The sequence below is a fragment of the Chaetura pelagica genome, unplaced genomic scaffold (assembly GCF_000747805.2).
Source record: "Chaetura pelagica isolate M959 unplaced genomic scaffold, ChaPel_1.0 scaffold386, whole genome shotgun sequence".
NCBI lineage: Eukaryota > Metazoa > Chordata > Aves > Apodiformes > Apodidae > Chaetura > Chaetura pelagica.
Genome location: NW_009953703.1, coordinates 780,621 through 796,777, shown reverse-complemented (window position 1 = coordinate 796,777; position 16,157 = coordinate 780,621). Strand labels below are relative to the sequence as shown.

The 16,157-nt window shown below is 38.7% G+C and overlaps 1 protein-coding gene across 1 annotated transcript in view; it reads right to left on the bottom strand.

Moving 5' to 3' along the window:
• Nucleotides 1–16,157, bottom strand: part of LRP1B (low density lipoprotein receptor-related protein 1B) — a 671,221-nt gene that overhangs the window by 235,142 nt on the left and 419,922 nt on the right. The window contains exons 8-11 of the mRNA XM_010000387.1: nucleotides 13,943–14,165; nucleotides 12,040–12,211; nucleotides 9,916–10,059; nucleotides 8,215–8,451 (exon numbers count right to left, since the gene is read on the bottom strand). Of these exons, the coding sequence (XP_009998689.1) occupies nucleotides 8,215–8,451; nucleotides 9,916–10,059; nucleotides 12,040–12,211; nucleotides 13,943–14,165 (776 nt within the window). The remainder of the gene's footprint in view (nucleotides 1–8,214; nucleotides 8,452–9,915; nucleotides 10,060–12,039; nucleotides 12,212–13,942; nucleotides 14,166–16,157) is intronic.

Below are 16,157 nucleotides of genomic sequence, written 5' to 3'. Positions count from 1 at the left end.
TCCTCATCTACAGGACAACCCCACCACTTGTCAGGTGATACCAGAGACACCTTAATACTGAGGGGAGCGATGGATCTTGAGCTACAGCATCAGTGACCACCACCTCTTCAGGTCCTTCTACCTCACCTTTAAAAACTCTTCAGCAGCCCAAGAACCAGGCACTTCCTACCCCCTTTTCCCCAGTCTCCTCCATGGCACGTTCTGCTGGGTGGGACAAACTGCAGCTCCACGGCAGGATACTCCACCAGACAGCACCCAAGGCCTCCTCAGCACAGGGCAATGTTTATAAGTGGCTCTGGCCCAGCCTCCCGCAGGGACAACTGCTTCCTCCCACAGCAAGGGGCTGTGTCCAGAGCGCACACCAACAGCCCCATTAGCAGGCCCTCACCATGCTGAGCCCTCAGGGTGAAACCTCTGGCTTACCTTGGCTGCCCAAGCCTCTCCCAGAGAGCCACCTCTCCACACCCCTTTCCTGCCAGCACCTGCAGACTCAGACACACACACCGGGTTTCCTCAGAGGCAGCCGGGACGGGCCAGCCCAGCGCCCCTGACAGAGGGACCGAGGGCGGGACAGCGAGTGCAGCCTCCCATCGCCTTCTGAACACCCCGGGAGATGTGCCTGCTTGCTTTAGTGTCCTTCCTGAGGTAAAACTTGGGGTGGGAATGCTCGTTTTGCTGTTACCCTGTTGGTATCTTGGCACAGGTAGCCAGGGTGTGTGCCTGGACTGGAAAAGATCATGGGGCGACAGCGAAATGGCTGCGACTCCAGTGCCTCCCCTGAGCCTGAGAGTTCACAGTGCCCAACTGGATCCTACCCTTGCTGTGGTGGACAGGAAGGTGGGCATGTCTGAAAAGGTAAAAAAACCCCAAACCCAGCCAAAACCAAAATCCCACACACTAAAAAATAAAAAAGTACTTATTCTGATGCTTCTTGACAACACAGGGATGGTGTTACTTATTTGTCAGACTCAGATATACAATCCTACAGTAAAATTTCAATGGCTTGGATCTTGACTTGAAAAAAGAAATGCAATTTGCTTTTTCTGTTCATGCTGGTGCCAGAAAATGACTTCTCATGAACTCCTGAAGTGCTAGTTTGGGAAATTTCAAGTTGTTACCAGTCATTGTCACTGCAACAGCATCATGCAGGGGTGCTGAGCTGCCGTCATCAAAACCTTCCCTCACATTTGGCCACCAAGATGCCTCCCCATCATACAATCAGTAAGTACTGATAGAAAGGTCTTACTAATATTTTTAACTTCAGGATACCTACAAGTTTTCCTTCACAACACGTCAGGTATGTTTTCCTTGGGACAAACTCTTCGCCAATAGTACTTTTTAGATGGATGGAAATCCAAAGCTCTTTACCAAGTCAATCTATGTAATTTATTTAATGCAGTACAGAAAACTTTCTGCTTACTATAATCCATAAACAAAATATGGTATGTCATCAACAATACACTAAGATAAAATACGACAGTTTTACAGAATGAATGAAATATTGGGGGTTTTATACACTTGGATGCAGTAACAGCATCTATAAAGGGTACTGTTGCAATCTCAATAGCACTGGAACATGATCAATTACTTCACAGCTTTTTTGTTAAACAAGGTTTTTTAGTGATTGTAATGCCACCATACTCCTTATCAAGTTAGCAAAGTGTTAATTTTTCCAAATACCTTGTCATTGCAACACTTGTCCTTTTTCCTTACTTGTATAACTACTTCCATTTAGAAAACCAAAATGCATTTAAACATAAAGCTGAAGTATACTAAGATTATGATAGAAACTCTCACTGTATACTAAGACTTAAAAATAGCAAAGATCCCCTTAATAAAAGAGCCACTTCAGTCGGTTTGCTTTCACTGTTTAAAAATAGAAAATAAAAAAGAAGCATGACAACCATGCAGTATTTTAAAAACTGCTTTTTTACCCCCTTATCAGTGTCCTCCGGGCACAACAGCAGTGGACAACTAGCACAGATGAACACATGAATATACAAATTTGGTTTAAAGTTCACTTTTATTTAACTGTCTAAAAAGCTTAAACATTCCTTTTTAGGTGGGCTTAACTTCAAGTAGTAAATAGGAACAAAATAATGGTCTTTCTGGTTAAACAAAATTGATTTGACTATAGTAAGCCAGGCTGTCTGAACTGCAGCTCTTTCAACATAAAAAGGATGAGGTGAATGAAATAATTGATCATTGTCAACTTGGTAATGGAAAAAGGAATATTTTTAATTCTGGAAGAAATACCAGAATTTTAGCATCAACAGTAGGATGGGCTCAAGATATACCAACCAGATGCAAGATTTCTAAAAACTCCTCTTTCTAGAGACAAAGAATTCACGTCATTGGTTTTAAATATGCAAGATACTGTAAGCACAGTGGGTAGATTGATACAGAATGGCCTGGCTCAGCAGTGCCAGTTGGATCATGCACACTCATAGCACCTGAAATACTAGATTAACTGAAAACCAGTGAAAAAAAAAATAAAATATATTTTTCTACATATCAACCAGCTAAACAGCTTCCAAAGATCTTGAAAGACTTACTTTGACTTTGTTTAAGCAAAAACTTAGTTGTCCTTGCTAACATTTACAAGTGGATAACAGAACAAAAACAAGAGAAAATCAAGAGTTTGTGTTTCTGTTACCTCAACTGAACAATATTTAAATCCCTTTAAAATTGTGTAGTCTGTTCCGTTATTATTATTATTTTTTAATTTTAAAAAACCTCACTTATTTCACATGCAAGATTCAATTTCTGTTGCTGGTGACAATACACTACTAATGCAGTTGTATTGCCAACTCTAGGGTAGGCTGTGCTGTGGGCTGTCAAACAGTTATCAATACTACACAGCAGTTTGTTTCCTGAAGTGAGGAATAAGAAATCACAGCTGAAACTATATGGGAAATCAAACTCCAGCAGTTTTAGGTGCTCAGTGTTCTCAATTCCCAGTCAACATCTTATAGGATCAGGCTCTCATGTAGGTAAACTGCAATTACCTGAGTTACAGCATTGTTTGAGCTAACAGATCTATTCTTGCAAAACCTGATAGTCACAAAAAATGACAACTTCTAATCTGAGAAGTGACATCTACCACAGATAGTTTCCTTAGCAGCATGCTGTTCAGAGCAAATAATAAACCACCTCCTGACACACCTGATTTTTGTCTAGTAGCCTTACACCAAGGAACAATTTAATCTGTCCCTGCTGAGTTCTTGAGAGCTGACAAGAATAAAAGCTGAGGTATCATGGCTGGAGACCATATTAATTTTTTATTTAATGAAAAATACATTAACAAGTGTTCTTTAAACATACAATAAGTTAAGAAACTACAACAAGTTCTAAGTAACAATGCAAGATCTTGAGAAAGGAGTGGGGGGAGAATGAGAGTGACCGTTTTTTGGTCTTTAAGTATTGAAACCACCAATAATACATCACTGGATAATCTATAACTCCCTCTGGTATTGCATGGTCTTATTGCTATGTTGGACTTCCCAAGAGTGGAAATTCAGTTAAACTATATTTAAGAGTTTCTAAAATTTGTTGGCTTGCTATACAAAGTTTATTCATGTTTGCATGTTTGATTAGTCTAACTCCAGCCTGTCTGACACCTTTCAGCAGGGATGCTCCTTGATGCTACCTTGTAACGTTTAAATTTACATGTTTCACTCCTTCTTCCACATTTGGCTCTAAAATTAAATGTGTCATTTAGTAAAAGAAAGTCAACAATGGCAGTTCTGTGATGTCTATTATCCATTTCCATATTCGCAGTGAAATTAAGTTACCAGATTGAGACCTGAGAATTCACTACTTACTCAGACAGCTGCCTTTATCCTGAATTGGTGATTGCCTAAAAATGAGCCATCTATTCCTTACAATTACAACTGAAAGGACCTTTGTGCAGGCTCTGAGGTCTGTGGAGAGACCTTATATCAAAACAGCACCACATCCCTGCAAACTGGAGAGAACTTCTCTGAGACGGGTGGATTAAAGCATGGGTTATGAATGACAGGGAATGAAAATCCCTCTGTTAAAGAAATGGTATTTTAGATACTTTCACTTTCTTGAGCTTCAATTTACAAGTAAAGATATTATGCTCTCTAAAGGCCAAGATGAATATTCATACTGCTTATTTTCTTGAATACTAGAAATTAATTACTGTGGAATGGGTTTCAACTGAGGCAGTTGTTACCTCTTGCTGAAGCAGTCTTTTCTGAAAAGGGTTCATGAAAAAAGAAGAAGAAAATAGAAATATGGGTTGAAAAACTGGAGGCTTTATAATTGAAACATCATTTAGTGTGATAAGATATGATTCTAGACCAGGGAGATTCTGTGAGGTGTACTGGGAGAGGTGGAAACTAGAGAAGTGCTGGTATCTTTTATTATTCCTACAATAAATGGTGTCAATGTCTTTATTAAAATTCTAAAAAAAATGTTTTAAGTCTTCCTGTTGCTTCCACATATACAATGGAAAACTCATCAGGAAAGACAGTACTTTTTCTCTAATGAGTTTGCAAAGCAGTACAGGAAGTCTCACCCTGCTAAACTACACAACCACAGAATCATTCAGGATGACCTTTAAAATAATTCAGTCCAACCATTAACCTAACTCGACCAAGTCCAGTACTGAACACTTCTCCTCAGCACCACATCTTTTAAACACCTCCAGGGATGGTGATTCAATCAGCACCCTGGGCAGCCTATTGCAGTGATTAATAACACTTCCAACAAAGAAGTTCCTTCTCTTATCCAAACCTCCCCTGACACAACTCAAGACCATTTTCTCTTGTGCTGTTGTTGCTCATTACTTGAGAGAAGAGACCACCACCACCCTCACTGCAACCTCCTTTCAGGTAGTTGTAGAGAGTGAGGTCTCCCCAGAACCTCCTTTTCTCCAGGCTGAACACCCCCAGTTCCCTCAGATGCTCCTGGTATGACTTGTTCTCCAGACCCTTCACCGGATTTGTTGCCCTTTTCTGGACACACTGCAGCATCTCAATGTCCTTCTTTTAGTGAGGGGCACAAAACTGAACTGGTGCAGCCTCACCAAGGCCAAATACAGGGAGACAGTCACTTCCCTAGTCCTGCTAGCCACACTATTGCTGATACAAGCCAGGATGCTGGTGGCCTTCTTGGCCACACTGCTGGCTGATACTAATCCTGCTGTCAATAGACACCACCAGGTCCTTTTCCTCTGGGCAGATTTCCAGCCACTCCTCCCCAAGTCTGTAGCTTTGCTTGGGGTTGTTGTAACCCAAGTGCAGGACCTGGGGCAAATCAACGCTCCCTCCTAACCTAGTGTCAACGACTTGAATAAGCTCCAGAATCCACATTGTGATATAGGTTGGAGTGAAGAAGTCTTACAAAGTCCACAAGGATATGGGATGGCTCAGTGAATGATTACAAAGTACTACATTATGGGTCTGCTGTATCTAACCAGAGGAAGAATGCAGGACATACAGGAGTTACTCTCTGGCAGGTACCAGCCTGAACGAGCTAACAGATCTATTCTTGCAAAACCTGATAGTCACAAAAAATGACAACTTCTAATCTGAGAAGTGACATCTACCACAGATAGTTTCCTTAGCAGCATGCTGTTCAGAGCAAATAATAAACCACCTCCTGACACACCTGATTTTTGTCTAGTAGCCTTACACCAAGGAACAATTTAATCTGTCCCTGCTGAGTTCTTGAGAGCTGACAAGAATAAAAGCTGAGGTATCATGGCTGGAGACCATATTAATTTTTTATTTAATGAAAAATACATTAACAAGTGTTCTTTAAACATACAATAAGTTAAGAAACTACAACAAGTTCTAAGTAACAATGCAAGATCTTGAGAAAGGAGTGGGGGGAGAATGAGAGTGACCGTTTTTTGGTCTTTAAGTATTGAAACCACCAATAATACATCACTGGATAATCTATAACTCCCTCTGGTATTGCATGGTCTTATTGCTATGTTGGACTTCCCAAGAGTGGAAATTCAGTTAAACTATATTTAAGAGTTTCTAAAATTTGTTGGCTTGCTATACAAAGTTTATTCATGTTTGCATGTTTGATTAGTCTAACTCCAGCCTGTCTGACACCTTTCAGCAGGGATGCTCCTTGATGCTACCTTGTAACGTTTAAATTTACATGTTTCACTCCTTCTTCCACATTTGGCTCTAAAATTAAATGTGTCATTTAGTAAAAGAAAGTCAACAATGGCAGTTCTGTGATGTCTATTATCCATTTCCATATTCGCAGTGAAATTAAGTTACCAGATTGAGACCTGAGAATTCACTACTTACTCAGACAGCTGCCTTTATCCTGAATTGGTGATTGCCTAAAAATGAGCCATCTATTCCTTACAATTACAACTGAAAGGACCTTTGTGCAGGCTCTGAGGTCTGTGGAGAGACCTTATATCAAAACAGCACCACATCCCTGCAAACTGGAGAGAACTTCTCTGAGACGGGTGGATTAAAGCATGGGTTATGAATGACAGGGAATGAAAATCCCTCTGTTAAAGAAATGGTATTTTAGATACTTTCACTTTCTTGAGCTTCAATTTACAAGTAAAGATATTATGCTCTCTAAAGGCCAAGATGAATATTCATACTGCTTATTTTCTTGAATACTAGAAATTAATTACTGTGGAATGGGTTTCAACTGAGGCAGTTGTTACCTCTTGCTGAAGCAGTCTTTTCTGAAAAGGGTTCATGAAAAAAGAAGAAGAAAATAGAAATATGGGTTGAAAAACTGGAGGCTTTATAATTGAAACATCATTTAGTGTGATAAGATATGATTCTAGACCAGGGAGATTCTGTGAGGTGTACTGGGAGAGGTGGAAACTAGAGAAGTGCTGGTATCTTTTATTATTCCTACAATAAATGGTGTCAATGTCTTTATTAAAATTCTAAAAAAAATGTTTTAAGTCTTCCTGTTGCTTCCACATATACAATGGAAAACTCATCAGGAAAGACAGTACTTTTTCTCTAATGAGTTTGCAAAGCAGTACAGGAAGTCTCACCCTGCTAAACTACACAACCACAGAATCATTCAGGATGACCTTTAAAATAATTCAGTCCAACCATTAACCTAACTCTACCAAGTCCAGTACTGAACACTTCTCCTCAGCACCACATCTTTTAAACACCTCCAGGGATGGTGATTCAATCAGCACCCTGGGCAGCCTATTGCAGTGATTAATAACACTTCCAACAAAGAAGTTCCTTCTCTTATCCAAACCTCCCCTGACACAACTCAAGACCATTTTCTCTTGTGCTGTTGTTGCTCATTACTTGAGAGAAGAGACCACCACCACCCTCACTGCAACCTCCTTTCAGGTAGTTGTAGAGAGTGAGGTCTCCCCAGAACCTCCTTTTCTCCAGGCTGAACACCCCCAGTTCCCTCAGATGCTCCTGGTATGACTTGTTCTCCAGACCCTTCACTGGATTTGTTGCCCTTTTCTGGACACACTGCAGCATCTCAATGTCCTTCTTTTAGTGAGGGGCACAAAACTGAACTGGTGCAGCCTCACCAAGGCCAAATACAGGGAGACAGTCACTTCCCTAGTCCTGCTAGCCACACTATTGCTGATACAAGCCAGGATGCTGGTGGCCTTCTTGGCCACACTGCTGGCTGATACTAATCCTGCTGTCAATAGACACCACCAGGTCCTTTTCCTCTGGGCAGATTTCCAGCCACTCCTCCCCAAGTCTGTAGCTTTGCTTGGGGTTGTTGTAACCCAAGTGCAGGACCTGGGGCAAATCAACGCTCCCTCCTAACCTAGTGTCAACGACTTGAATAAGCTCCAGAATCCACATTGTGATATAGGTTGGAGTGAAGAAGTCTTACAAAGTCCACAAGGATATGGGATGGCTCAGTGAATGATTACAAAGTACTACATTATGGGTCTGCTGTATCTAACCAGAGGAAGAATGCAGGACATACAGGAGTTACTCTCTGGCAGGTACCAGCCTGAACAGACAAAGCAAGAATTCATGAGAGCAGCTTAACCAAACTTCACATTTTGTCACTAAGGAAAAAAAACAAACAAACAGGAAATTGTGAAAAAAGAAGTCTCTCTAGCTCTGTTCAAGGTCTAGTTTGGATCTGTTTTCCATGGAATAATTAAATAAAGTTTTAAATTATCTGTAAATGTCAGTTCAGCTCCTCCTTTGTGAGATTCTCTGAATGTCACTATCACTCAGCATTTCCTACCATCTTTGAGGATTGTTTCTCGCTCTGTGCCATCAATTTTCTGTCGTCCAATTAGGAAACTGGTAGTATCAGCAAAGTAAATGTAATTGGTTTCAGCATGGAAGTCCAGAGCACGAGGGTTGACCAGGTTTTCTATAGGGATCATGTATTCATCAGATACTTTGGTATTCAGGTCCATTCCCCGTATAATTCCTGGGCGTCCCTTCCCATAAAAAAGAAACAATTCATTCTTTGGTCCTGCAAAAATAATAACAATAAAAAATATTACAAACAATTGATGCTGCCTAATCTTCTTTACAGTGCATAATGTCACTGTTTAATTAACTGGCACAATTAGTGGGGAAGTAGGAGTGTTATTCAACACAAAAAAAAAAATTAAACTTTCATATATTCCAAAGGTATCTAAACTCAAGAAATCTAGTTAATTATATTACCTTAATTAAAATAAAAATTACTTCAGTGAGCTGCTTACCTTAAATTATTTTTTTCTATAAGACTTCATACTGGAAACAGTGTTAGATCACAGAATAACTTTGTGTCTACTGTGAAATGGACATAAATAGCTTTGTAGATATTTAATTTTACAATGCATTATGATCTTCCAGGATAATGTAGACCATGACTAAAGTAATTGCTGAATTTAAAACTACCCCAAACTCCAGTAAATACAACCCACTGTTTTTGTCACCTGAAGTTTCTCAGAAACAAACCAGACAAAAGATTACTGCCAATTTCTTTCAAATAGAAAGGGATACAACAAATCAAGACACTGAGATACAAAACATGGATACCAATATATCCCCTTTCTGAGGAGTTTTTTTACTATTTAATCAAGTAGGTTAATTACAAGTTACTGAAGCTTAGTAAGGTTCTTTTCTTTATAGAAAGATACTTATAAATACCCTTAGTGCTACCAACATACCTCTTAAGATTCTCCAAAATATATACTTTTCCTAATGCTTCTCAGGGGTTTTTGTTGTAACTGTTAGTAAAAAGCATATGAGGTTTGACTGAGGTCACACAACTTCATCTACCAGCATCCAAAGTATCTAATTGCATGCCTTTCATCTGAACTAAATCTATGTGCCATTTGATGAACAAACTAGACAATAAAAGGTGTTTATCAAAACCTTCAAGACTATCCTGTTGGCTGCAGGTGACCAACAGATGATGTCCTAATGTTCGGTATAGACACCTAATGTGATACCAAATGTTCAGCACAAGCACACTTACACAAATCAGACTTGCTTTCACAAAGTATGATGAGAAAAACCTTGCTCGACTTATTCTCATGAATGATCTGCTTCTGAGGGACAGGTTGATTGTATGGGTAGAAACTGGATGTGATGAACTATTTAACAGGATTTCTGTACCTATGTGCTGTGAGAAGATATAGCACATATATACATATATATATATATAAAAGACTAAGACTAATGGACTTAAAACTCGTGATGATTTTTAGAATTCCTTTAAACAGCAGCCCAGGTTTGATTTATCACTTCTACCATCTAAGCCGAATGAAATAATTTCAAGGGACTGAAAGGAGTGCATGAACAAAGTGTCAGGGACACATTGCAAGCTTTTTTATCCCCCAACATCCATGTGTTTTCTCTTGTTATTGACAAGCACATTAAAATACAAGAGAACTCCACTCTGAACTGTGAGAGACTGGTGAACCCTGTGGTTTACGTCACGTACTTTTGCAGGACCTGCCGTCACTGCCCAGGATGAAGCCCGTCCTGCAGCGACACGTCCGTGCTTTGTAGTTGCTGCCGAGCAGACAGATGTGGGAACAGCCCCCTGGCATCCCATAGGGGTCCACCTCACACGCGTGGCTTCTGACTGCAGCGAGTGAAAAACAGCAAGCTTGAAATCCATTGAAAGCAGGACAACGATGTGCATCAGCATGCAGAAAGGTTAGGCAGGAGCAAAAAGGGAATTTGTGTCACCATAAATCTTCTGCCAGAAAATTTTTACAGAAGAAGGTGGTTTTTTAACCTGATGCCCAAAGCAGACAACTAATCCAAAGGACCATTTTGTGCCTATCAAGCCATACTCATCATTGTATGTGGTCACCCCTTTCCTGGATAAACATCTGCACAGTGTTTGCCAGGCAGCACTGCCCTGGGACAGCTGGCACTGTTCTCCTTTTTTCCTTTGTTGCTTTGGTTCATATAGTTGGTTCCTTGGCTTTTTGAGAACAGAGTGAAGCCCATGTCATGCAGTTTGTTATTAATTGAACTCCATTAGACAGCACCTTTCTGGACAGATACCTGCGCAGAAGCTCAAGAACAGAACAAGCCTTGTACTGTTTTTCCATGTTTGTACAGTTGGGACATTTATCCACATGAAAAAGCCAAATAAGTCCTTTCCCTTGGTTCCGTATGTTCAAATGCACAGGTCTAAATTAGAAGACTTATATATAAAATTATTTTTTAAAAGCTCTGTAAGGTAAATCTGATGAGAAAAAACAATTTTTCCTCTATCATACATTTACTAAGTTGGTTTACAACAGGTCGACATTATTTAGCTCAAAATTGTTTTTCTCTTCTTCCCCCTTTCCCTCAAGCTTTTTAGTTGCTGAAAGAAAAAAAGCAATCAAATGGTTTAAGGTCGATATTGTTAAAGGCACACAGAAACCCTAGCAAGTTGAGACAGCCTTTACAGCAAATCCTGACAAGCAACAAACATGTTCATTCAAAACCAAAGAAGCATCAGAGTGAACAAAGGGCAAAAGGAACAGAGTAATCACAGGATGTAATAAAAGATTACACTGTGCTCATGTCTCTCCTCTACTCAACCTCTCTGACTCCTTCAGGGGTACAGGAGCAAGGCCTATAGCAAGGAGAGAGTCTTTGCAGCCCCTTCAGATACTGATATCTGCAAATCAATGCCCTCAGCTACAGGGTGAAAATTAGTTCACCCAGTCTACATCAATTTAGAGTGTGTTCCCACCTCAGAAACTTCTCTATAAGCAGTCAGTCTGTCTAATAATATTGATGTTGATCACCAGAACTGATGTGCTAGCTTTTCTGTCCAAGCAGTCATGGCAACGATTTATTGCCATATCAGTCACGTCAAAAAATTCTCATAAAGCATTGCTGTAAACATTTTGGTTCTTGCTGTCCTTGCACAAAGTTCCCAACAATCACACGGCTGTTCTGGATGCAGGAAGTAAGTGATCAAAGCCAGGATTAGAGTAATTCAGGACCATGGAACTCAGAAATTGTTATTTCAGGAAAAATTATGAGATTATAAAAAGTTTTTCATTCTGGACAAAAATGAAGATTTCTTTCACAAAAGGCAAAGATGTTATTTATAAAAAGCAAGGAAAACTGAAGAGCAATTTCCTGTCCCACCACTTGCCATGTTGGCCAGCAGGCAGGCGAGCTGCCCGCCTCTCCAGGCTTTTTTGGCAGCTGAGAAGACAGGGGCTCTCTTGAGGTTTGCAGTCTGTCTGAAAAACAGACCCAGAGAAACCAGGAATCTCTGAGGTCCAAGACCCAAGCATGGGAACATGTAACAATTTGGAAGATGTTAAATTCTGAAAGCGTTGAGTGTGTGGAGCCAGAAAACTTGCAGAGCAGGGCTCTTTGGAGGTTCTCCAAGCTGAATGCTCTGGAAGCAATTGTGTTAGGAGATGAGATGCATAGAAAACTGGCAGTAAACACAGAGAAAACTGGGCAGATGAAGAAGCAGAGTTTTGCCACAATGAAATTTTCACTGCATCTTTTGATATGTTTTTCTAGAGGAATCTTCTTAACTACACATCCACCCAAACATCTGGCTTTACCTTCCAAGAAAGAGGAGTTCTGATCTTACCTGCTGTTTGAGTTCTCTTCTGGTAAACCCGGATCTCTTTAGCTTTGTCAAGTGTACCAAGAGACTGAAGATCAGTGCCATTATATCTGTTTATTCGTAAAATGCTGAGGTTATCTGAATTAACTGTATACAAATAGTTATCAAATACTGACAAACCACAAAGATGCCTAATCTGGAAAAAGAAAAAAAACAAAAACAACACAACAAAAACCCCTATTATTTTAGCAGAATATTTTAGGTATTTCTATGAAGAATAACTTAATGTGAATTGTATTGCTTAACTGTACAAAAGGATTACTGAATATGTCAGTATTTGTAAATAATAAACACAAAGGACACCAAGTGTAGTTCACATTCTTGCAGTCTAGGTTTGTAATTAGAAAACCTTTGCACAAGAAAGGCAGATAATTCAAAATATTTAGCAATCTAAATTCATTTATTCTCTGAATCTCCTAGTTCCTGTCTTAAATTAAATCTCCTGGATATTTCATTATGTGCAACTGTTTACATTAGTATTAACTAACAATAATTAACTAATAACAACTAAGACTCAGATTAAATAGCATTAACTAACAAATCTAGTAAATACAGATATTCACAACACAGTTTATGGGTTGAATGGATGTATTTTTAAATCATGTTATAAACAAAGTAAGAAAAATAGTGCAAGATATACTCACTGGCTAGGGTTCAGATATTCACAGACTGAATATCTTTTTAGTTTAATCAATAAATTATTCACCACAAAGTATTTACTTAGCTATTTTATTAACAAAGTCAGACCTACATCACCTAAAAAATCCAAACCCTGCTGTGTGCACCAAATATTTCAGTCCTTTCTGGAAATTAGCACCCAGTTGGCCAAATCTTGCCATTGTATTATACCCATGGAAAAGATAAAAAGGAAAACAGAAGTAATTGGAAGTGTTTGATTAAGACCCAATAGATATTCAATCCAATTATAGAAAGATGGAAAAGAAAAAAGCCTTGAAATAATGATGCGTATGTACCCAGTTGTTGAATTCTCTTCTGCATTATAATCCATTCATCCCTCTTTCCATTTGCAGTTAAAAACTTTATTATTTAACTCTCAGGATAGCTTTTCTACATTTACACTATTAAAACTATTTTTTAAAAAAATGTAAATTGTGATATTTGTTGGTTTTTTACATCTCATTAAGCTTTTCAGCTCTCATATTCATGAACAGAAATGTTGTTTGCTCCAAAGACTAGTTCTTCAAAAGCCACCCAGGATATCAATAATAAAAGCCCCTATCAACTGGAAAGCATGTACTTATGAAACAAACTTTAATTCCTCCCGTTTCTTGATATGTCTCTCCTTTTGTGATAAGAGTGGCCAAATGAATGGCCAAAAAATACAACACCCTTCACCCATATAGAGACAGGCTCTTCTCCCTTCTTTGCAAGTTTAGAGACCAAAGAATCCCTCTGAACTTGATCAAGAATCTTCTTTTGCAAAATGTATCAGAAAGAAGAGAAAGAACAAACATCTCTCCTATGACAGCAGTACAACTCAGATGGAAGCCTGTAAAAGTGTTGAATTGCTTTTAAAAAGCAAGAGGAGCAGCAGCAGCAAGAGCAGCAGCAGCAAGAGCAGCAGCAGCAAGAGCAGCAGCAGCAAGAGCAGCAGCAGCTCTATAAGTGTGACTTCAAGTGTGACTTCCAGAGTGCATTGTTAATGAGTCACTGCATGGAATTCTGCCTGTAGGTTGCAAAATGAGCTAAAGTGCAAGTAAATCAAAAGAAGCAGATGGATCTTTTAATGTCTTAATGCCTTTGAACTAAAAAGAGAAAATAATCTGAAATTACTTTAACTATTGGCATGAGGTACATTGACTTATTGGTATTGTTACTTTTTACTAATTTATAAATAAATACTTACTTGTCTGCCTTTAATTATTGTATGCCTCTTTCTCCCTTGATAGTCAACAACTTCCACAGTATCCAAATATATGTCAACCCAGTACACATATTTATTGATGAGATCTAGTGCCAGTGCAGTGGGCTGTTCAATTTTAGAGTCTACTATCCATGTCCTGTTCATCCCATCCATGTCACATCTCTCCACCTTGGCAGCATTCCCATAGTCTGTAAAGAAAAGCTTTCTGTTGAAAGAAAATAAGTTGTTGTAAGTTTTGAAGGGTGTGAGCAGAGAGCAGAGCTCCTGGTGGCTCTGTGCAAAGTCCCTTTTTATTCATCATTTCAGGGTATTCATCTATCAATAACACACTTTGATAATCATAATTACCAAGAAAATTCACCACATCTTCTGACAAATCCAAGATTACACAGAATGTTATTTCAAATGGGATGTACACAAGTTCTAAATCTACTGCCTTACACAACAGATTCACCACATAATAATTGCCTTTCAAGGGGATGGCATTCAGTATGTACAGAAACTACATTACAAACTTAAGTATCTCTTTAACCATTACTTATAAAAAGAAATGGCAAGAGTTACAAATAACTGGCAAAAACCACAAACAGGAGAACAAATCCAGTCATCCAGGTTTGTGAAAATGTATCTGCACTGAGTTTGTATTCAGTCCTGGAAGGATGCTGAGGCATTGAAATGTTTCCACAAGTCCAGTGAATCATTCCATCCAAGAAAAAGGGCAAACCAGCAGACTTTAAATTGCTACTAACGCTTCCTAACCCAATACTTGATTAGCATTTGTTGTGTACTAACACACAAATCAATTTTGATTAACCTGACAATATTTTAACAAGATACCTATATGTGGGACTAAGTTACACTTGCAAGCTGAAGACCACCTTGCCATGACTTTAACGTGCTATAAAGAATAATCTGATTCCAGACTGATTGTTACTAAAATTACTTTGAGAATCAGGATTTCATTTTCCAAAATAAGTGTTATTACCGCTAACGGGAATAACATTGGATCAACAGCAGATAAAACTGAGATATCTTTATGTTAAAGAGCAGTAATTTATAGCTTCTCATAGAAATCTAGCATTGTTGTACAATTTAGGCTGGAGTTTATTAAATAGCCAAGTGAAATCCATATCCTTTATTATTACCATCTTCAAATAAATAGGAATATATTTTAAATGCAGTTAAAGTTTTTCCATGTGCAAAACTACACAAGTGAAAAAAAAAATAAAATACTGAAGGCAGGAGAATTATCTATCATATATACACAGCAGCTGTCAAATGTCAAAACGGATTGAATCACAGAATCATAAAACAGGGCTTGAGGAGATTTTGAAAGGTCATATAGTCCATCATCAGGCCATAAGGCAGAATAAACTTTACCTGGAACATTCCTGAGGGACTACTCCATTCCTGACAGGGATTTCAATTAATCAAAATCATTCTGAATTCCTGTCTTGTCCTTCACTGTAATTTTGTATTCCAGCTGTACTCTAAGGACATTTTAAAAACCCACATACTTAACATCCAGGTCCACATAAATCAAAATGTGCATACAACAGATGATGCACAAAGTCAAAGTTATGTCTGCAGAATAAATGTTTAATTTGGAACAAAAACAGCCAAAGAACTGTTTGCATATACATGTGTATTCACTTATCTATCTATATATTTCATCAGCAATTGCAAGGCCAACACCTATTACATCTAAAATAAGTTGCTAAAACCTTTTACGTACTCTAGCCTACAACCTGTACCCCTGGGAATCTGATTTAGGTTCTTTAATTCTTTGTATATCAATATTCAATAATTCAAATAAAGCTCATTTTGCAATCACAGATGCCAATGGGCTGTGCAGTCACCAGGCCCCTCGCAGGTGCGGATATAAACATCCATGCACAAAGATCTGAAACTTGGCTTCAGACTGACTCGACTGCTTAGTGCACAGTATTCTTAGAGAAGATTTAACATGTCTACAGGATACCACAAAACAGACTAACACACCTCAGAAATCCCAATTATTTACCTTATATGACTAAATTCTCCTTTCAGATCAGAAAAGAAAGAAAACATTTATATGTCAATAACAAATAGATAAAGAGTATCTAAGAGGCTTCTCCAGCTTTTGGGGACAGTGGGTCAATTCTTGGTTTTCTAAAGATCTGTGTGTGCTAAGGAAACTAAGCAGGGCTTCATGTGT